The sequence below is a fragment of the Athene cunicularia genome (genome assembly GCF_003259725.1).
Source record: "Athene cunicularia isolate RWA chromosome 3 unlocalized genomic scaffold, athCun1 chr3_part1, whole genome shotgun sequence".
Lineage (NCBI taxonomy): Eukaryota > Metazoa > Chordata > Aves > Strigiformes > Strigidae > Athene > Athene cunicularia.
Window position 1 is genome coordinate 59,475,807 of NW_020799097.1, and position 23,344 is coordinate 59,499,150.

A 23,344-nucleotide genomic window follows, 5' to 3' on the forward strand; every position below is an offset into this window, starting at 1 on the left:
AAAGTAAATCTCCCAAGCAAATTACCTTTTAAGAAAACATATTATTTTGCTTGGTCCCAAAGGAGAAAGCAGGCTTTAGTAAAAGAATGAGGGCTTTTATTTTGTGTTATGTAGCAGAGAGAAGAGAGAGATGAAAAAAGTAAAGCAGTCAAAACTAAAACAAACATTATTTTTAAAGTTAGTAGTGGCAAGCAACATGAACTCACTGGCTGCTTACCCATTCCTTACTTTATAGCTCATCATGGATTCTCAGGGTTTCACCTGAAGGCAGTCAAGTACTCAAAACATCCACTACAGCAGCATGTGAGTGAGTGAAATGTGGTCAAAAGAGATTGAGGGGAGGCAGAGAAGGAACTCTGGAAGACTAGAAGCAAAGCGGAGCAGTGGGAAGCCAAATAACTTAATATTTGAGTCTGCACTGACATAACAAAAGGAAGAGTTAAAGTCCATAGAAAGTTCAAACTCAGGCTGGGAGAAAGCATTTGGCTTGTTAGGAGTTTTTCTTGAATGCTGCCTGTATGGGACAAGCCACAATTCTTGTTACTTTTAACAAGTAAGGCTGAAGAGGAAATGGAAAAAAACCCAAACCCATACTACAAAGAACATTTCACTGGAACAAACCTTATGCACCTCTGAGAGGTGAAAAGGAAGAGATGTTGCATCTTCTGGAAGCTGGGTTATATTTTCTGAAAGCTGGCATAAGATCTGTTATGATTGCATGCAGAATAAAAGGTGACTGAATCCTCCCCTGGCTGATATTCTCCTGTTCCTTCCTCATCGCAGACCCAACCACCAGTTTTAGGTGGACTCTTACTCAAGCTATAATGACTCCCAGAGCTCGGCATATAAAGGGGAAATTTGTCTTAGAGCACTGCCTGGAGAGAATACAGTTAATAGTCTGGGTGAAAGACATAAATAGTGGTATACTATTATTTTTGGTCTCTAGGAATCAGCAAACTGATATGGAGTATCATAGTATATTCTTCTGGAATACATGAGAAAAGACGTCTTACAATTAGGCTAGGAATAGACAACAAATCTCTACTGCTTTTCCTCTCTTAACCTCAGTTAAACCTCAGTGGCACCCCAGGGACTTCTACCTTTAGGATAAAAAAAGCAGCAACTGATTTTCCTGCTGATATTTCATGATGCACAGATACAAATAGTTGAGCTTGCAAATGAATTACTCTAATGGAGGTGTCTCTCTCCTATGATGACATGAAAGATCACCTAATTCTTAAAATTCAACAAAGTACAATAATTCCCCTAATTTCAAGTAGATTATACAAACCTTCCCAAATTTGTATAATTAATAATAAAAACTAAAGATCAGAAAAGAAATGTGATTGAGTGTTCTGACATCCCCTCATTACTCAGCATAAAAGCAAAGTTATTTAAGCTCTCTTTTTAAAAAAATCTAAATTTTGAATATAGTTATGCATTGTGAAACCAGGCATATGGCATATAAAGTGCATGCTGAAGATGTCTTTTTAAGGTCTCTAGATGTAAAATACTTGGTATTACCACTTGAGGAGGTATTCTCATTCTGTCTGTACAGACTGTGACATAGTGGTTCTTGACCTGTTCTGGCCCATGAACAAAAATGCTGGACTTATAAAGTAAGTCATATTCCTTTCCTGTGGTTTGTTTCGTTTTTTTTCATCTTTTTAAAAAATTAATTTTCTTGATCTGCAGCCACACTGGAAAGACTTGGTTGCTGTTTGGAAACAACAGCTGAGGATCTCTGGATGAACAGACTGGGGACCTTGATTATTCTTGACCTTTAACAAAGACTTCAGGTTTATTCTTAACTTTTAGATACAAATACTGTCTGTATGGATAGAGATAAAACCAATTCTTTCATTACTAAAACAAAGTTAGTTAAGTAATTACTGTATAATTTTGTATATTTTAAAAAAAGAGTTTAATTCCTTTTTCTTAACCTGAGCCATTCTGACAGTGCAGGGAAAACTACTCAGCTCTGTTGGATCTCTCCTTTGTTCATACTTCAGTGTGGAGATCTGTAGTGATTTAATATTTGAGAAATTTATTATAAGACTGGATTTAGCTCCTGTTCCTTTCTCCTATATAACTTTAATTTCTCACATTCAAATTTTTAAGCAAAATCCCAATTTAGTCATGAGGTGAAATTAATGGATTTTAGGTGAAAACTTAATGACTATTACTAAATTTACTAAAGTGACTACTTTTTTTAACTCTCTTTGGTACCCAAGGAAATGACCACTTCTTGGCAGGTATGAATTGGGTTAATCTAGTCAACTTCTATCTCAGACATTTAATGAATGAGTACACACAGCAGCAGAAAGGACATGCATGACAAATCTACCTTTCTTTGATGCACATTTATTAGGAATGGGTTTCCTAACCTCACCTATCTAAGTACAGCAAATAATAAAGCTAATCTGCTGGCTCTGGAGAGGATGGAGAGAAATAAGGACCACCACAGGATTATTCTTTCCAATAGTGTAGGGCACTTATTTTAGGATTTATGAATCTCCATCAGAGATGCTTATGTCTCTGTGTCATCTGTAAAGTCAGATGAGTTTGTTTATGAAGGCCATGAGACTGTGAGGTGCCCTGGAAGAGCAAATGAAGAGCAGGAATGCTGGATAACTTGGAAGTAGGACTGCACCAGGGGAGGCAGGAACAGGGAGAAAAAAGGTATCATCAGGTAAACACAAAAACATAAGGCTGTGAACCATATGAGGTAGAAACAAAGGGTAGGAGAACATGACAGGCAAGAGACTGTGAGGAAAAAAATGACTGGATATGAGAAATATCTAACTATAGGCATGACAGGAATAAGTAGAAGGCTAGAGGGGAAGTATGAGCTGTGCAGTTGATTATCCTTTCTGATTAGGAAAGGAAACCTGGTGGCAGTGCAATGGCAGCTCCTCACAATTTAGGAGATATAGTAAAGAGTCTCTGAAATCCCATCCAAGCAGCAGAGTGAAGCCTCCAGTTCTGAGCAGGGTGTTTTTTGGTGTGGTTTTTTTTTTTTTAACTTGAGATGACAACAATAAAAAGTACAAAAGGAAGAGCTCTGAGAGAAGCTGGCTTCCCAGAAAAACTGAAAAAAGTCAGCAGGCAAGCAAAAGCAACAAAAGCAGGAGTAGATAACTAATTTTAAACTCCAGATCCCCATTAAAGCTTAGAAGATTTTTAAGTCCCTCAAGGGAAAATGGCTGGGGACATATCATTTGGAGTTTCAGAAATCATGCAGGCAACGAAACAAGAGAATGGCTTTAAGATGTAGTGAGATAGAAAAAAACCCCTCAATGTCAACTTCTAAATATGATACAAGCAGTAAAGTGAGGGCATTGTCATTATAAAGGAAAAAAAATAAGATAATGTTTTATAAATATTTTTCTTATAGAAAAGAAATAATGTATCTTACATCATGTAATTGCTATACCCATATTTAAATTTCTTCAGGCTTCATTACAACTATTCATAATTTGTGAAATACCCAAATTTAGTTTGAAATAATCAAACTAGAATGGGTTTTAAAACGGAAAAAAATCCTCTGCTTATCAGGGAGGAACTAGCCAGAATCAAACACGTTTCTAGAGGGGAAAACTGAGCAATAAAAAAAGCTATCATGAATGGAAAGACCCATGTACAGTAAAGGCAAAAGCTGTAGCTACCATTGCTACTGATAACATAAAACAACCAAAAATGCTTGTTTGCTCTAGGGACCTAGAAAACATAATCTGGTGGTGCTGTTACTTGTGTCAATTCAAGAAATGGACTGAGAGAAATTAAATGGATAGCAGCGTATGTGTGTATGAGTTGGAGTGAATGTTTTCTTACTTTGACTCATATGTTTATATTTTTGAGGAGTAAATATTAAGTTTGGTTTGTTTTTTTTTTTGGTTAGCTATTTAGTGAACACAGTATTGTACATATGGCAAAACTAGTGCCACTGGCCAAGAATACGGAGAAACACTGGGTTCCAAGAAACGTGTGTGTGGGGAGAAGAGGGAGAATAGATGCAAATAGAAGTAAATTTCTTTTATTTAGCTTTAGAGGCAAAACATTTTATACAGCTTACTGTGCTAAAACTAGGTTACAATATATCATCTTCAGTACTGTGTGTAATCAGTGTTTAGGGCTTTTTATTTTCTCAAATAGCTCCATTTGATCATTCAGACAGAGCTTGTGTCATTTCAGTTAATCTTCTGAATTCAGTGAATTATACACATTGAAGTAAACTGTAGATTAACCATCTATGGATTGTGTGGAAGAAGCTTTACCATTTGGAAAGTCTGTTACAGAAACATTACTCTTTTTGATTCTATCAGTACATTATAATAATTCAGATATCCTTAACTTTCAACATTAAATTCTCATACACACCTGCAGATGATGAGATTGTCAAACTTCTATTCCTTGATGAACCCTATGGCTCACTCTTTCTTTTTATAAAAAAATGAAATTTCTTAATGAAAGTAAAGGAAGTTTATACAAGACAGGAAAGGAATGCAATCTGACAAAATATTTTACTTTCTGCTGGCTATCACTATGTTCTTGCTGTCTTGGGAGGAATGTTTTCTTGGGAGGAGTTATATGTCTAAATACGGTTTATTAACGCAAATTCACTGAAGTTACACACCTCATAAATTTAAGAATAGAGACAGAAAGAATATTTTTAAGAATAATTTCTACCAATGCTGCTTAGCAGCATGTGTTATAGAGAGGCACAAGTGTAAAAATCATCTCAGCCACAGAATGCTGGTAAATAATTACAATATTAATTTGGGCTTTGTTTTGAAAGGTATCTGTCAAACATAATATCACAAAAATAAAGTAAGCAGATAGAACAGATATAGAAATTCAAAGTTGCCTAATAATAGTGGGTTTAAACACCATGTGACCCGCTATGAATTAAAAAGGGAGAAATTATACCATCTGTTTTCATTCAGCTTGTTACAAATGCTCTCAGGGATTGATGAAACCAAAAAACATGGTAGATTAATTTGATTTCAGTGTAGTGGGAAAGTACAACAGCTATTCCCTTCACCTGAGGGAGCCAGAGATCCTTGTTCTGCAACAAGTTGTAGTGCATTGAGTTCTCCTATAGAATAAAGTGATCATTGATTTCAAGCAGCTGACTGTTGCTTGATCCTGTTTGGTAACCTTTACTATTTCAGAGAGTATCATTTGCATAATGCTACTATCCATTTATCTTTGATAACATGGTTCTGTCATTCTCTTTCTTGACCATCTGGATTTTGAAGATGGAATGCCCATTTTAATGTACGAATATTCTACGGTACTCTTATTGCATTCACCTGCTGATATATCTTGTCATCAGTCCCTACAATGGGTCTCAATAGCAAGGAGAATCAATTCCACATAAAAAAAAAAGAGAGGAAATTGAATAAAATATTAAGCTGATTTATCTCAGGCCACATTTAAACAATCATTATTTTGTAAAGAGTTTCTGTAAAATAGAAAACATTTTAAGACTTACTTTCAAAATTGTTTTCATTATTGGAGCACTTGGAAGACCTTGATCAGAAACCCATTGTGAAGGGCACTGTGCAAACAAAGTACAAAAAGATGGTCTCTTCTCCAAATAATTTAAAATCTAGGGGTAAGATAACAAGAAATGAATACAGGCAGACAGGGCAGTCAAGGAAACCGTAAGTCAATACCAGAAACTGTGAGTCAAGAGAGTAAATGGTGGTTCCAATATAGCTTATAACTGTGAAATTGTCAGCAAAAGCACATTTCTAAGAGGATCAGAGGAGCACAAATAAATGTCTTCATATAACTTCATAGAATGCTTGTATGAATATTTAACAAATTGACAATGGTAATTGTAACTGGAAGAACAGAGATCTGAGTCAATAGATGCAGAAAGATAAATGGTAGATTGTTAAAGAAAAGACGAGTGGCTTACATTTGATTTGATGGTTGAATTGGTGCCTGCATGAGCTGGTGGACCCATGGGGTATGGAACTGCATCAGCTTTTCAGGTGAGTGTGCATGGGGCAAGCTTGGCAAGCTCTGGGAAGAGTGTACTACTGTGACCCAGATGGGGAAATATGTGTTCAGATAAGAGCTTTAGCCTTGTGGATAGGTAAATCAGAGTATGTATTAGTGAGGTTTTACAGTAAAAATAAATAGAAGCTGGACGTAGTCTGAGTGTGAGGATTTAGAAAGAGGCCTGACTGAAAGCTGATGCCAGATGATAGGCCTGCATGGCAACAAGAACGAAGACATTCACAGGTGGTGAAGGAAGAAGTCTGTCATGGGCAGACTCTGGATGGAAGACAAGGAGCTCTGTTTAGTTGCTTCTACTGACTGCTAAACAGAGAGAACAATATTTTACGTAGTTAGCAGAGGGATCTAAATAAGATGGGAAGTTGAACCGGCCCAGGAGTCTATCAGCAGTGTCTCTAGCAGCCCTGAGAGCCTGAGTCTGCTGCAGGTGACAACCTCTGGGAGGAAGGCAGGAGGCAGACATTGAGGAGAGGTCACCAGCATTTTGTTTTGTGCCAGGACAGCAGTGTAGAGCCGAGAAAGCTGGTTGTGACCCTGTGTATTAAAACATATATCACTTTTTCTTACAAAAAGTTATTACAGTGAAAAATACAAATACAGTGGTGTAGCATGGGTGTGCTTGTAGTTATCTACCTACTCATGCAAAGGCATTTTTTAGGCATTAACACTCCCAAAGCAGGCCAGCTCCTGTGTGGTTTGAAGGCTTCCTAATGATGAAATGAAAGAAAAAGAGGTCTGGGAGGAAGAGACATAGTATTGAGGTTTCTGAAGTATATAATTTATGTATGTCATGGGAGAAATGCAAACCGACACACCCTTTTTGCAAGTATATGTGCATGTAAATCACACCTCTGTCACTTGGCAGGCTATTAAACTCTAACAACACTGTTGATAGTAGTTGGCCTTAGAAGAATGGCAGGGTTTAAAGCTCTTGAGTGGAGATGTGCTTTCACTTCAATCATGTAACTGTACTTAAGCTGACTGCGATATAATATAGTGGAAATACTGATGTTCCTGCTAAGGGTGTATGTTGTCAAGCTGAATTTTGCAGCATGCCAAACCAACTCACAAATTCCAATTAACACAAAGGTTCATATGATTACTGAGTCGAAAGCACCACCAGAAGGAGAAAAGTTGAGCTGGCCTCTCCTAGATCCTCCACTGACCCCCACACAGGGACCTTGGCACCCATTCCCTGCTCTGACTCCATCAGACCTACAGGGAGCTCCCTCTCGCTGTGGACCAGAAGGAGAAGGGCAGGAGGAAGCAAGAAGGAGGGCCCCCAGCATGAGGCCATGTTGACTTTTGACAACAAAAGCTTTGTTCATAGTCTTTACTGGCAAACGATTTAGGTGGTTGAAAATCCATGTCCAAGTAGTCAACTGTCTGTGTACTTTTTCTCTTCTCTGTTCTCAAACGCACACTGGGTAGTGACAAATCTGCTGTTTTGCTTGGGAATGCAGCAGTAAGGATAAGCATCAGCAAGATCAACGTGCTCTATCTACTACTTGTACTGGGTGTCCATGCCCAGGTGATGGCAGGGATCTGCAGGGTGGCCTCTGTGAGGAGAGCTCCATGCTGGACCCAGCCAGCTCCAGCACCCCATGGCAGGGCATGCTGAGCCCCACCGCCAGGATGGCAGTGTCTTGGGGAAATCTGTGTAAGGAAGGGCTGAAAATGCCATAGAGAGAGGAGGAAGGGGGCAATAGAGGACTCTGGAGTGAAGTTGAGCATGGAAAAGGCAAGAGGAAGGGTGTTACTTTAACGTTTGTCTTTTTCTTCTCCAATACCAGACGCAGTAATTAAACATATATATCTATTACTTAGCAATAAAGTTAATTTTCCCCAAGTGTCTGTTTTCCCCACAACTGTATCTGTTAAGTGAGCTCCCTGTCCTTAACTCGATCCACATTCTTTCTTGGTCCTGTTCCATTTCCACCCTGCTGCTCAGCTGGGGGTTGGTGGGAGTGAGCGAGCAGCTGGGTGGAAGTGTGGCTGTTACTAAGGCTAACCCATCACACTACCGTATGCTTACTTCCTAGTTCATTTGTTTTTTTACATGCACAAAATTTCAACTACCAGCTACTTCTGTACTGTACTGAAGGAGGACTATAGCCTCACACCTATAAAATAGCTGTTCTAAAAGATTAATAGTAGTAGATTTTCCAGATGAAAGGATTTTCAAATTGATATGACAAATAAACAATCCACAAGAAGTCACTGCTAACAGGAAACAGACACTTGCAAATTCCTCAAGATTTTCCCAACCAGACTGTGTCAAACTGGATATCAACACCAGGATAAGAATATTATGCACTGCAGTGACTTAGCTACTATTTCTAAAATAACCTGCAAGATGATACAGTGGCTTTGAAATTCAGATGCTAAAATATATAGATTTCAAAAGTACGAGCCAAGAAGAGTTTCAGCTAAAGTTGTTGGAAATTATGGATAATTGACATTGCTAAAAATCAGGTTTCGAATAAATACTTTCTGAAATGTGACGTTATAATTTGAGGTTCTGAACAGAATTATTCAGATTTCTTTAAGCACAGCAGCACTTCTGGCTACTGTTGCCAAAAGGATGTAATATTAGACACCTATGTCAGTAAAGCTCAGGTAAAAATCACTTAAAGATATAAAATAAAGGTGCTGGTTAAGAATAAATATTTTTAAATATATCTATCTTATACCCAGTGTAATCAAGATATTCAGATTTAAGGCTGAGGTTGCATGTTAAATTCTGTGTCTGTGTTATTATACTTTAGAATGTCTCCCTCTCATCTCATATAGTAATTAGCTTAAAACATAAAATCATAAATTATAGACCATTCTATATCAGTTATAGCCAAACTATTGAGAGTAATTTATGAAGGAAACTAATAGACACCTCCCGTAACTGTCTTGCAACTCACCTATTAGGAAATGCAATTTTTGGCCCATGGTGTGGGCAAGCATAATCTGAGGACTGCTTTAATTTCTAAAGATCTTTAATATGTCATTTTAACATCTAGATGGCTTCAAGAATTGGAGTACTTTGATCCACTACTTGTATAACCCATGTACTTGTTTCTGGGATGTTTTGGAGCTAGCATGGTGCTTTCTGAACCAATTGTCCATATGTTAGGACTGTCTGTATGTCCAGGGAATAATTTGTGGAGTAGCTATGTTATATCACAGCTCCTACATGCTGGCAAATCTGACACAGAGGGGCTATGGAAAGCTGATTTGCCACTCCTAACATTTCTATTATAGTTACAGTAGAATATGGTGATGTAAATCCATTCAATGCTCCCTCCATCTGTTCATTGCCCTGATGATGTGACAAACAACATAAAATGCAAAACCTACAAAACAGCAACTTCAATCCCAGGAGAACAATCCAAATATTTCTTCCTGGATCAAGAAACAATTTTAGATGAGACACTTTTCTATGTTTAGGAGTTCTGGCTTCATAACATTTTTAGTGTTTGCAGCTGACCAAGAGAAAAGTAGACTGATATAGTGCATCGTCTAATGAGATTTATGGGAATGGCAGTTAGTTAACTTAAAATCAGTCCACTGCACAGTGCTTATATGTCAAATAAAGAGACTTCTGTGAAGTAGATGTAATCTCATTGTTGCAGGATAACACATTTTTGATAAAAAGCTTTTGTGATAAAAAGTAGAGTTGGGAATAGAATATATATCCTGTATGTAGCCTTCTCTGAGCTATATGAATATGTGCACAAAACTAAAGAAATCTACTGCAGCATCTGAGCTGAAATAAAAGGTTGTATGAAGTAGCGATGTATGTCCAGAAACATTTTTTCACTCAAGAGAAAATCAAAAGAGAAAACCAGGGCACAAACATTAGTTACAGAGTCTTCGTCCCTAAAATACATCTTTTATCAATTACATTGTATAATGGTGACATTCTATTATAGGAAAAAGAGATGTGAGTTTAGATGGCTCTCACTAGGCTCTAGGCTTTTTGGGGGTCTCCAGTTGTGGCTATATGGGTTTGTGATTGTAAACCTATGAGAAGTAAATTTGGCCAGTACTGCAGGTGCATTTCATCTAAAATCATATTAACTGGCATTTCTTACAGTCTTGGAATTTTGTGCTGTCATATTTTGAGTAGCTCCATTTGGAAACTTGGACCTAGGTTGGATATCAGCATTGGGCATCTCCCTTTAATTCTCAGTACCACCTCTTGATATGAAATGCAGAAGTTTATTTCTCTCAGGCATCTATAATTTAGTTCAGCATATGACTTTAGCTTCAATGTATAATTCAAGGAAGTTAACTGCTCTGGGCACCAGAAAGGATTGACCTTTGTTCTCAAGTCTGGAAAATAAATACTTAAGATCAAGTACTGCAGTTAAGATCTAAGTGGTTATTTAGTTAAATGTCACTAAATTATTTAAGGTTGTGGATGAGAAGATTTGTATTGTGGTACACCTAATGACCTGATGGCAAAAATATTTAGCTTTCTAAGCACACAAGCATGTACATATTTATATTTAGAAAATGCTTAAATACAATGTCAGCAAAGCTTGATGGGATGGGTGTTTAGACACCTTAAAAAGATGTTTGCCTTTATATCTTTAGGGGCATGTCTGCTAATTCTGCTAATTCTGTTTCTCAGCATCACCGTGTTTTCCACTTAAGTCTTTGGGAGTTGTTGATCCTCAGTAAGCACTCAAAAGATTCAGTCTATGTTAGGGAGATGAAGGCAGGTAACTCAGAGGAAATATCACAGAAAAAAATAAATATCAACTATGAGATATTTTCAAGTGAATCTTTTAGGCATATAAAAATGAGCCAAATTGGAACACAATATGGATATGTATCTATAACGACACACTGTGAAGTATATACAGATATACACTTTCGTTTTTAAAAATGGTGATTATTGATGTGTTGAGTCTTTTCTAAACTAATGTATACAGAATATAAATATGAGAATATTTATGATCACTACTGTAATTATTAATTTAGTATTGACACAATTTTTAATCATTATTAATAACAATTTAATTATTCATACCCAAGCACCCTATTGTGTTATTCTGATCATGGAACAAGAAAATTGCCTCTGCAGTAGGTATTTCTAATCTTTGTACAACCTAATCTCTGCAAAAGACAGGAGACAAAAGATGGTTACATTAAGTATCAGATGCATTGAATCAAATGGCACATTCGGTATGCTTTGATACATCATGTTTTACCAAATGTCCAGGAAAGAATTGCGTGCTTATATTACACTGTATTTAAAGATTGTACAAACATCATAATACTGAAAGCACTTTGGAGCTGCTTAGTAAAGTGGCTGACTTTTTCGCATTGTTAAACTTGTTTGTGCCTCTAAGACCTAAGCAGAGATAGACTCACAATGGTTTAAATTACAGTTATGCTCAGATGAACATTATTTCACTTGCCATTATTTCACTTCTTCCCTTTGTCTCTCTTGTTTTTTTCTCCAGTCTTTATTGTCTTGTACTGCTTCATGACACTATAGACTGAATGCCTTTTACTTTGGCTTTCTCTTTCTTGGTCAAACATTCTCCATACTCTTTGTCACAATCCTCCTGCATGTGACTGGCAAATAAATAGACTTTATTTTTCCTTTGGTTCTGCTGTGAAATGCTGTACCATTAGAATTTAACTACCTTCATCCTTGTGACTGCTGCTTTGCTTATTTATCCAGCACTACTGTACAACCAGGACAAAATTTTCTGGCCTTTTACAGCTGTATACAAACAAATGCAACTTGCATCACCCTGCCAGATGATGCTGTTCATTTTCACTTTTGAATTAACTCAGCTTTATGGACTCTGTCCTTACTTAGATTAACTGGCTACAGGTTTTCTTTTGCCTGTGCAGTGTTGGAATATGAAACACGTTTCCCTGCAAACTTTACATGTCTGTTGCAATCATTTACACATACAGTATCATCACCAAAAATACACATTTTTTTCAGTTGAAGTTAAAAACAAAATTCAAATCTCTACTTCGTTGTTTGAAAACATTTGCATTCAAAACACTGCAAGAAAATCCCTGTATTTAATTTCAGAGACCAAAGATTCAGTCATTCCTATAATAAATCTGGACTGTGAAATAATTTCACTTTTAGACTAATTGTATTCACCAGACTAACTGTTTAGAACACTTCTGAATTCTGCTGAAATGTTTACTTCTAATTGCCATGCAAAACACTTCTGCCCTTTCCTCTGGGTAGGGCAAAAACAACTGTCATTTTAGCGTAGTTTGTCTTCACCAGTCAAGAATGTTTGGATTGTTTTAATCATTCTGTTCACAACTCTGACTTCTCTTCAAAGCTATTCATAGAAATTTCTTCAAACTGTTATTTTTTACTGACAGATGCCCGTTCAAAATTCTCTGCTCTCTCTCCTCCTCTCTTGCCTTTCCCCTTCCCTTTCTCTACTCTCTACCCTTGTTCCTAAACCAAATGCCAAGGTATTGGGAAACAGGAAAAATACACACATGTGTACATAGATTCACATATCTGCTTACATATGCAGTTTCACAGTGTGTTGTTAGGACACTTCAGTTTTACTGTTAACAAAACTGCAGCTCGCAGGCTTTGCCATCCTCAGCCTGCCTTAGGAGGAAAGCTCAATACAGCTGTATCTACCTTCTCTTTTAATGCGGATTTCTGAATTATTTGATCAAATGAGATCCAATAGCAGTATGCAACACCCTGCATGCTGAGTTTTGACTAAGACCATAGTTACTGATCTGATTGAATCATTTAGTTTACATTTGTTCTGTTTTTAAATAGGCAACTCTATGTTCAGTTGTGTTTTTACACTGTTATTGGTCTATTTTTTAACTGGTAGCTATAATATTAATAATTAATAGTAATTGTGTACATAACACTCAGGAATTTTTAGGCACTTTGATGTATTTACAGAGGCATTACTTTTGTTTTTCAGAAAGGAAAACAATGGGTGAGAGAGAACGTGACTTGCCAAAAGGTCATACAACAAATATTGACAAAATTGACTTCCAGAAATCTTGGCTTCGGTGAAATCAAAGGCAAAACTCACAGAGACAGCAATGGGCTCTCCTCCCAGACTCCTGTCCTGACTAGATGCTGCTGAGGGAGACTGAAGATAAAATGTGTTACTAGAATGTAGTTGGGATATTTTAGGACTTCATGCTTTTATTCACAGCTGAACACTTCCTGAGTATGATACGCTACTGTGCCCTAGATGTTATTGCATTGGCTCTCATGTGGTGGTGCTCATGTTTGAAAATACAGCAGGGTTAGAAATACATCTTTTTTTTTTGTCCTTTGCAGAGCTGAGGCATGAACTGGATACCTGAACAAATGGTCATCAGCATAATCACAGACTTGTGTGACACTGGAAGGATTATTTTTCTGTAACTGAGGTGCCATAAAAAGTGTTTAAGTAACAGTTACTGGGACTAGATGTGTCTGTGGATACTGCTTTCCTCTTACTATGTCAGACAGAAAGTTAGTGGTAATGATAGAATTATGTAAGAAAATGAATCATGAAAAGTGAGAAAAAGAATCTGAAACATTTAATGCTAAATTTAGGGATTCAGAAGGATACTCAAATTCCACACAGAATGCTGGGACCAAATGCTTACAGTCTTTTTGACCTATTTTGTTTAACACTGACAAGTATTATTACACTTCTTGTGTTTCATGCTCCAATTTATATCTATCCTAACTTACATGTCAGTAAATTTATGTCTGACGTCAGTCTGGCTCTTGCTATCCTCTTTTTATTAGATGTTTACCTCACATTTCTGTCAAACATCTCTGTCACTGAATTCAAATATACTTATTAAAGGTAATGTCTGCACTTTCAAAACAGGTGTAATCACCAGCTTTTTATTTTCACATAGTTTAAATATGTTTTAAACTTTAGCTAACATATCTATCTTTCCCCTTGGAACTTTATTTCTTCAGAGTGCTAATCTTATGCAGAAAGGTTGAAATACATTAGTAATAAATTCATAGAAACCTTTTAGAATATTGCAAAACGATGGTATCGTTAAGTAAAATAAAGCAGGCTAAGTGATGGATAGGTTTTTCAAATGGCGGATGTAATAAGTGGGGAAGTAAAAGGTTACCTGAATGGCATTTGTTACATTCCATCCTGCTTCCCAGCTGGTGATCAGTTTGATCTGGGCATGTGGCAGGGGAGCTGGGGACTTGTATTCTGGATCTTGGTGGCAAACATCAAGCTCAAAGTTCAGAGGTCCATCTGGTTCCCCTCTCTCCTCACTGTGAGTTCTGTTCAGTTCATCTCTTCTAGCAAAATGCACATGCTCTTCATCAGTGTCAAGGCAGCTGTCCCATCTCACCATTCCTAAAAAGAGAGATGGTGTTTCCCTAAAGCAGTTGAAAAGAGATGAAAAAGTCTGCTTCAGGTGAGCCATCCTGAACACTGAGTATTAAAGTAAAATATTTTCTTACATGTCTTTATTGTTTTCAGCAGTTGTACACTGTTAATCCTTTTGTTATGTTAGCCTTGATATTGTAGCTAGGATTAATGAAGCTTGTTGTCCTTAGTCCATCCACTTGTGCCAGTTTCAAACGCTAGCTAAAGAAATATCTCCAGGGTCTTCAACATACTGCCCAGAGTAGTCTGCAGTAAGATTTAGTAGTCTGCAAGCTGCAATTTACAATTCAAATCCTTTTCCTTTTACATATGGTATCTATGAAGATCAGTCATTCATGAAGCATCTACAGGTGGCTGCAAGAATCTCTTCCTGGAAATTATGCATGTTTCTAATACAAATAAATAGTTCTGCCAAAGGAAAAAAAAATGCTTCATTAAAAACTAGAGTTGATGGACTGACTGCTAAGTAAATGCATGTAAATAAGTTCACTTTTCCAGATGTGAGAATTTTCTGCTGTGTTTTAGTGTCTACAGAGGTCAGTAGAACTTTAAAAATGTTCTTTAAAAAGCTCTAAGTTGCAAGAAAAAAAAAGAAGTAGCTTGTTTGTAACTATATCTAATTCACAGTTGCTGGTGACAGGGGAATGACATAGAGCTGTGATTGTATGTTTACCGTATGGATATACATAGTGATACATTATGATTATTCACAATGAAAATCCTAAAAATAATATTTACAAAAGTATCCTTTTCTTTCATGGCCCATGGAATTTGTGAAAGGTAAAGAGAGAGAGCTGGGAAGCACTGCTGTAGGATTATTTATGCCCATTTTTCTTTTGTTGTTTCCCATGCCTGCTCTACATTCATTCCGCTTCCCTCTGTTTTTTAATTAAGAGTACTGGGTTTTAACAGCTATATTTCTATATTAACAGCTGAGTAACTGGTACAACACTGCTGATCACACTGGAAAAAAAAAAAAGTACTTGTTCAAAAGGGATCTAAATTGGACCATGTGAGATGAGTTACAGACCTTACTTGCACTAGCATGTCCTTCCTGTTAGCCGAAATTTCTGGAGTTCTCAAAAAAAAATATAGAAGCTTATATTTCTGAGCTAGAATTCTGAACTGATGACTTTCCTGCCAGATGTATATGAAATGCAGTCTTACTAGTAACTCTCAGGTCTTTCCCATTTCCAAAATTAAATATCCTTCATGCAGGCCTTGTTGTCTATTTCTTCGTATGTGCTCAGGATTAAATAAACATGAAGACAACCTTCATTGTTCTGTCTTTTATGACCAGACACTGAAATTTCTCTTGTTCTCATCACATAACTAATATTCTGAACCTCTCCACAGTTTATCCATCTGTTCTAAAACCCAGAAATATTTTAGAAATACTACCAGTCAGAATTATGTTCCTGTACCTACCTTGTGCAAACCTCTTCACTGACACCTGTATGTGCCATGTCCATGGATTTACCACTGTATGCTCTAGAGTCTTTCTTTTACACATTGTGAAATCTGCTAATGTTGACCTGAGCTGAACAAGTGGCCCTTGCTTGTCAAAATATCCATTTATTGGTATTTCTGAAGACCAAAGTGAATGTCACTAGTCATCTCGCTAACGTATCGTGATCTCCTGGAGTGACCTGGAAGGTGCTTGAGAATACAACTATGGTTTTTACAGCAAATTTTGACCCGGTTTCTCTCATCAAAGCCATTCCAACTGAAAGCTTCAGGCAGATTTCTGAGGGGAACTGCTCTATGATAGTGTATATACTGCTCACATTAAGTAAACCTGGTAACAGTGTCTATAGAGAGAAAATAATAACATAAAAATTAGAAGGTTGATTTTCCTAATATGTACAGAATGGTCTGAGATACGCAAATGGAACCATCAGAAGTGGCAAATATTAGTATGTATTTTCCATAAGTAAGTTTATTCTTAAGCATTACTTCTTAAGATATTTACACTTCTGGACAGAAACATTTTCTTGTAGTTGACTTATCTCTTATGAAAGGTTTAACCTCATAGGACACAAAATTAGCATTTAAAAATACTTTATTTATAAATCTGTATAAATACAGATGAGAACCATTTTAACACCCTGAGGAACTGAATTACTTCAAATGCAAAAGTTGTTCATTTACAAATGATGCATTACATAAGAAATTGCATTGTTTATCTGGTATTTGTGTTTGGGGTTTTTTTTGTTTTTGTTTTTGTTTTTTTTTTTCTGTCTAAAAGAATTTATTGAGAAAGCAATCAGTTCTGCTTGATAGTTTTTGTGTTTTTCTTTGTTTTGCTTTTATGTTTTGTTGTGTGGGTTGGGTTTGTTTTTTTTTTAGTTTGTTTTTCCTTGTATATTAGTCAGGGTTTCATGCGGCTGTCTTAATCAAGGGAAGTGCAAGCAAATTTAGGAACAGAGATACCTCTGGATATAGAACCATTTTATTTGCCTTTACATGGTTAGAGAGGAATTGTCCAGTTTTATCCAAGGCTCTCTGACAGCAGTGGAAAGAATCCCATTTTCAGATCTCTTATCTGCAAGATACATCACATCTGGAAGTCAGAAAAATTAAATAATAGCTAAAAATATTCTTTCACAGTTATGCAAAAGAACATAAAATCTATTTTAAAGAATAAATTTTACTTGGTTTAAGTTCATTCTTTCCTACTGACTATCAAATACAAATGCAAGTAAGTTTATATGTTTTCAGAAATATCTGTATTTTGATAAAATATTTATGTTAGATCTCCCAAGCTTGGTATACTGTTGGGACTATTTGTTTCAATTAAATATCATTATTAATCTCTGACACGCAGCATAGCACAGGACAACACAGATCACAATTGTACAATATTTATTATTTTATTTATTTTTAATACTGCAGTCACCTTTGGATTAAGTGTCTTAAAATCAAATAGTAGGACACAGCTTCTTTATGAAATGTTTACATTTAACACGACAAGACAGACAGCGATTTGTCAATCTGTGAGTCTATCCTTCTTTGTCTACTGGGCATGGATTTTTCACTCTATATATTACCTGCAGTTTTGATTTTTGCAGTCAGTAGGACAAATTATGCTCTTAGACTACACTACTGTATATCTACTGTCTGACATAAATAATGAGCAAAGGAAGATATATCAAATCTGATTTTATTATTGCATTAAAAACTGCTGACTAGATGACTGCAGCAAATTTCATAATTTTTTGTGCTACTACTAGGCCAACAGAAATATAATAAACAGTAAAGGCAAGAAATGAGAACTGGACTCAGACATAGGGTGGTTCAGTTCTTCCCTTTTCCCATGCACTACTTCTGCTGGACAATCTTTCTGCAGATGTTCTTTATCCACACAAGCCAATATTGTAAGTTTAATTAAACCTTATGTCTTGTCTTAGGGAAAAACTTCCTGATTTATGGTAGACCTGTAAGCATGGTTTTCATTGTCCTCATCACCTATTCACCTATTTCTATTTCAGTACGTAAATCAAGATTAAAATTTTCTTCTTGTAAAGCAGAAGACTGTCACTGCGGTTCATAAGCTTGACAGGGCTGAATTTCAGGAACAGGAAGAGTAAGTGAATAGTCTCAGAAAAAACACCTTTCTTGGCTGATAGGATTTCATAGTGCACTTGCTTATGATCGAGGGAATTAGGTCTTCAGAGCTGCCACTTGTTTTGGCCACGTTTTCTTCAAAATCTATTTAACTGTAGGATCCTTCAGTTATAACCTTCAGGACAGTGTTTCAGAACAGCAATGAAAAGCAGGAGAACAAAACAGTTTCTCAATCCCGTATGTTTTTATCTTACATAGCAGTGTATTTACAGATCTTTTTATATAACAGTCAACCCTATGTCTCCCTCATCACTTCCACTGTGGGACATTGGTTTGGTTCAAGTACTGGGGTAGTAGCATGTCATGGCTGCTTAGCACACTCTTTCACAAGTGAGAAGATCTCCACAAAAAAAGGTGTCTTAAGTAGTCACCATTCTTAGTCATGCGGCTATTAACTGGGGCAAATACAGTACTTCTAGATATGTCTTCTTAGAGGATATGCACTGCTATCACTTCCCATAATGGAGTCAGCTGGCAATTAAAGGGCTTTTCCAATCTTTCCATGTCAATGCAGTAGGCCTATGTGTAAACCTGGGTCCAAGAGCATGAAAATTTGAGTCATGGAAAATAGATCATGGTATATTCCGACAGAACCCTGCTGTATGATGGAGCGACGAGGAATGCAGGTGCACTCCATTGTCCATGTTGCACAGTTTAAGCACATCCTGGCTACCCACTCTCCAGCACAACCTCAGTAGTGTCCTTTTTGGTAAAGAAGCTCTTTTTTGATATTAGTCTAGCTTTCAGTACTGCTTAAATGACTTTAAACTAAAATAGTGCAAAATAAAGAAATATCTGAAACAAACCACAATTCAGTTTGACAGGCATATCCAGAAAAAAAAAAATAAATCACAGACTATCCATCCACCCTTTGCCTTGTGTAGGTTAATGGTGACTGATATAAGTAATTTTTTTTTTAGTGAAATAAGGATTTCAGTTTTGGTACTGTGGATCCCTAATACAAATATTTGCAACTTTCTTTCACACTTGTAACTGATACTGCTTGTGAATGCTCAGGTTTATTACCAAAATTCATCTTCTCCAGGTTTTTCTACCAATTATACAAATTCGGAAAGCAGACACAGAGAAGGCATACCCCCTGATGAAAGACAATATTATTAGTTGATTGTATGTTTGTGGAAAGGTTTCTTTGCATTCACTTACATTTATTTGTATGACTTTGTAAGGTTTTCTGTATTATTGTTTGCTCTATGCATATTACTCTGACAACTTTCTGAATATTTATTTAAAATTATGTTCATGCATGCAAACTTTTATATATAAATATATGACTATAAATGTATGTGGCATTTTAGAAGGGCATGAAAGATAAGGTCTCTCCCCTAAGAAGAGAAACTCTAATCCAGACAGAAAAAAATTAAGGAGATACCAATTTAAAACAAAAAGAACAGAATAGAGTGGTTAACACTGAACAGATCAGTACTGGGAAGTTTCTTGAAAGTACTTGATCATTGACCAGAATTTGTAGAGGACAGTTCTTGACAGAGGAGAAGGAGTTATTCAAAGCCTAATGGACATGAAAGGAAGTAAGCCAATAGTGGAGGGATAAAGAAAACAGTAGGGAAGAGGACTGCAAGAAACATATGTCTGCATGATGTAAGAAAGAGAAAAATAAGAACAGGCATAGAGACAGAAAGGAAACTGGAAAGATCAAGGGCAGGACGTCATAGTATGAAGAATTTTATGAATATTGCCTAAGACATGCCACAAAAATCTCCACATGTAACCAAAATTGTGAATCCTTTTCTGAGTTTCTCAAAGTTGTTATATGCTAAGATTGTTTCTATTTCTTGCAATAGAGGGAAAGAGAATCAGTCCTGGCAATTTTCACAGTTAAGGATATTCTGCTGAAAGAAGAAATGGAATTTGTGAGGATCAGCAAGGATGCCAAGGAAAGAGACAGAAAGATACTTCATTAGGAGTGGCTATTTAAACATATCCCAAAAATGATCCTCAAGAAATATATGGTCTTCAAATCAAGCTCACAAGAGATGCAAATGCCAGAAGTAGGCATTGACTTTAATTCAGGCCATTTGTACACATGCATTATGATGTAGTCCTTAACTGTGTAGAGGTATATTTCTTCCCATTGGCTACTTCATTGAAGAGAAACCACCAGTATCTAGGAAGGAATTAGTGTTGTGGAACTAAAATGACTGATGTTCTCAAGATAGCCTTGTAGCTAATGGAGAAATGTGTTTTCTCTCTGACTTCAGCACTAAGTTACAGGTTGGTGACCTGCATCATGTTTTTCACATGGGTTAATATGGGTGGGATTCCTCTGAGCGGCAGAAAAATTTTCTGAGCTACCCATTTAGGCTCCTTTCATATACATAGTAGAATAAAACAGGTGCTTCTAGAGAATGGTTTGTCTCAGCCTAAATCTGGAACCTGAAGTAGGCCAGATGCCACAGGTCAGTGCTATAAAACTGACCATTTTTCCCCTCTGTATATAAGGGAAATCTGGGATCACTAGTTTAGATTTATATATCTATCTGTACTGTAGTCATGTGAAGGTGGGTGAGGTGAATGCCATACTATGCATTTCCTAAATGCTCATTTCAATTTCTGAATAACTGCCACTGCAGTGTAGCCCATCTTAGCGCTCTCACCAGAGACGGATTAAATTTGACATTCAAGTTCATCAACATCTTTGGCAATTTTGCTGATAATCTGTGGTTTTGTTCAGACATGTAGATACATGTAAATTAAAATAATTAACCCTATTGCTAAATATTATAGTAGAAAAAGATTCACTTTTTTTTTTTTTTTTTTTTAAGAAATAAGAACAAGATTTTAAATCTAATTTATTTTGAAGTACTTTGCTCTTACTGATTTAGAAAGTTAGATATTTTCATGTCTTAAATTATAGCCTTGTGGATAGTAGGAATGTAATGATTCAGTGTTCAAGGTGTGGTTTTGATGTTGTGTGCTCTGTTTTGTATGAGGTTCCACAGTGAGAATGAGGATTAAAAAGAAATTCTGACTAACTCTTATATGGAGAACATCCTTTGAGCATGGGATAAGATGGGGGTGAATATATGCGATTATGTGGTAAATGACTATTGTAATGATGCATAAAGGAGCTAAATTAAGATTACAATAGCAAATCATAAATAGCATTCACAGCTCTTTGGCACTGCCTTTTGTGCTGGGTTTGTCTGTGTGGCAGGGGTGTTTGGTAGTGAGGAAGGGGGCTACAGTGGTGGTCCCCTGTGAGAAGTTTCTTAAAGGTCCCCTAGCTCCAAGTTGGATCTGTCTCTGGCCAAGGCCAAGCCAATTAGCAACAGCAACTGCACCTCTGTGATAACTTATTTAAGAAGGGGAACCTGGGAGGAGGAAGGGGAGCTGTGAGGAGGAACTGTGAAGGAGACACCTATGGGAATATCGACGTCACTGAAAGAAAGGGGCAGGAAGAGGGGTGTGTGCTGGTGCAGAGACTTTCTTGCAGTCCACAGTTCTACAGTGAAGCAGATTCTGACCTGCAGCCTGTGGAGGATGCCACACTGGAACAGGTGACTGTACCCAAAGAAGGCTGGGACTCTGTGGGAGGAAGCCCCCATTGTTGTAGTTTGGCACTCGAAGGACTGCAACACGCAGGGGTGACCCATACCGGAGCAGCTTGCTAAACACTGCTGCCTGTGGGAAGGACTCACATCAGAGAAATTTCACTGAGGGCTGTCTCCTGTGAGAGGGTCACCACGCTGGAGGAGAGGAAGAATGCAAGAAGTTCCCCCTGACCCTCATGATGGACAAAACGGCAGGACTGACTGCAGCCCCCCAGTCCCTGCCCTCTGTACCACTGGGGGAAAGGAGGTAGAGAAATTGGGAGCAGAGCTGAGCCTGGGAAGAAGGCACTGCGGGGAGGAACATGGTTTTAAGATGTGGTAATGCTTCTCATCGTCCTACTCTGTCTGTTAAGTGTTGCTGTTGGTTTCTGAATTAAATTGACGTTATTTTTCTTCCCCTAATAAGTCTATCTCTTGCACATGACCGTAATGGGTGAATCATCCTTCTCTGTCCTTATCTCAATTCCTGAGCTTTTGCTTTATTTTCTCCTTCCCCGTGCTGGGGGTAAAGAGGTGAGTGTGTGGCTGCCTGGTGCTCACTCACCCTCTGGGCTCAAACCATGACATGTTTTCAGGCTTACTTTTTAATTAGTTCTTGGGATACACCATTCTGTAGAGGTTGTTCCGATCTGATATCAGGGAGGATTCTTAAATGATCCCAAGAGTGAGATCAAGACACAAACGTGGTCAGATGCCATACAACCTTGTGAACTTTATTTTGCATACAACTGGTAATAGCAATAGGACAGAGAGAAAACAGGATGGAAAAGTCAGAATCCTTAAGCAAGAAAAGCAGTAGAGATGCAGCAAGATTAATTACCACCACCACGAATCCAGCGATGTACTGTTGGCTTGATCTCGGTGCAGGTGATGGTGCTCCCAGCTCCAACAGTGATGACAAGAGGGAGAGAGAGAGAGATCCCGAGAGAGGAGTACGCAGCCCTTTTATTGTCCCAGATTTCTCCAAAAAGTCCACCCATTTCCACGGGGCTCATTGCTGCCTCGTGGTCCTCCATGTGCGTGTGCACAGGGGTTCATGGTGGTCGTGCCCGCCTGCACGTCTTCTTTACCCCAATTTAACTTCGGGTGGATGTCGTGGTTTTGTCTGGGACAGTTCCTCTTCTCCAGAGCGTACTTCTCCATGTCCACGGGACACTGAGGCCAGGAAGTGGTGGTGGTGCAACAGCAATGCTTGAGATATACAGTCCAACACAGTCCCTTACAGAGGTGCACCTGTTTCACAGGACTGGAAATGGATCTATGAATGCGGGGGAATATGCCAAATGTCTGTTCTACAGCTCATGCAGAAACTGTACCTACACAGTGATTCAATGGCATAATTCTTTTACTGGACTGATAAAATAACTCACATTTAATCTTAAACATTAGTCACAGTGGTAGAAGGCATGTTAACTCAGTTTTGTTCTTGTTTTGATGAATTTAAATGACAGTTTTACAAAAATAAATATGTATTTATATTCTAATTTTAGATGGTATGGTAAAAGAACTATCCAGCCCAACATACTGCCCTTCAATTCAGCAATCCATACATTAATAGCACACACAAACACTAATAAACAGTCTGTAATGTCTGAAAAAATTCAGTTATGTAGATGAGTCCACAGTGGATAGATACTAACATCCTCCTCCACTTCCTTATGAAATGAACTGTGTCCTGGTTTTAGTTGGGATAGAGTTAATTTTGCTCTT

General features: G+C 37.4%; 1 protein-coding gene across 1 annotated transcript in view; it reads right to left on the reverse strand.

Annotated features, from left to right (window-relative positions):
* LOC113477854 (vesicular inhibitory amino acid transporter-like) overlaps window positions 1-22,650 on the reverse strand; it is a 33,591-nt gene extending 10,941 nt beyond the window's left edge. Inside the window, exons 1-2 of the mRNA XM_026844534.1 lie at window positions 22,455-22,650; window positions 14,146-14,384 (exon numbers count right to left, since the gene is read on the reverse strand). Of these exons, the coding sequence (XP_026700335.1) occupies window positions 14,146-14,384; window positions 22,455-22,650 (435 nt within the window). The remainder of the gene's footprint in view (window positions 1-14,145; window positions 14,385-22,454) is intronic.
* Window positions 22,651-23,344: the final 694 nt, after the last annotated feature.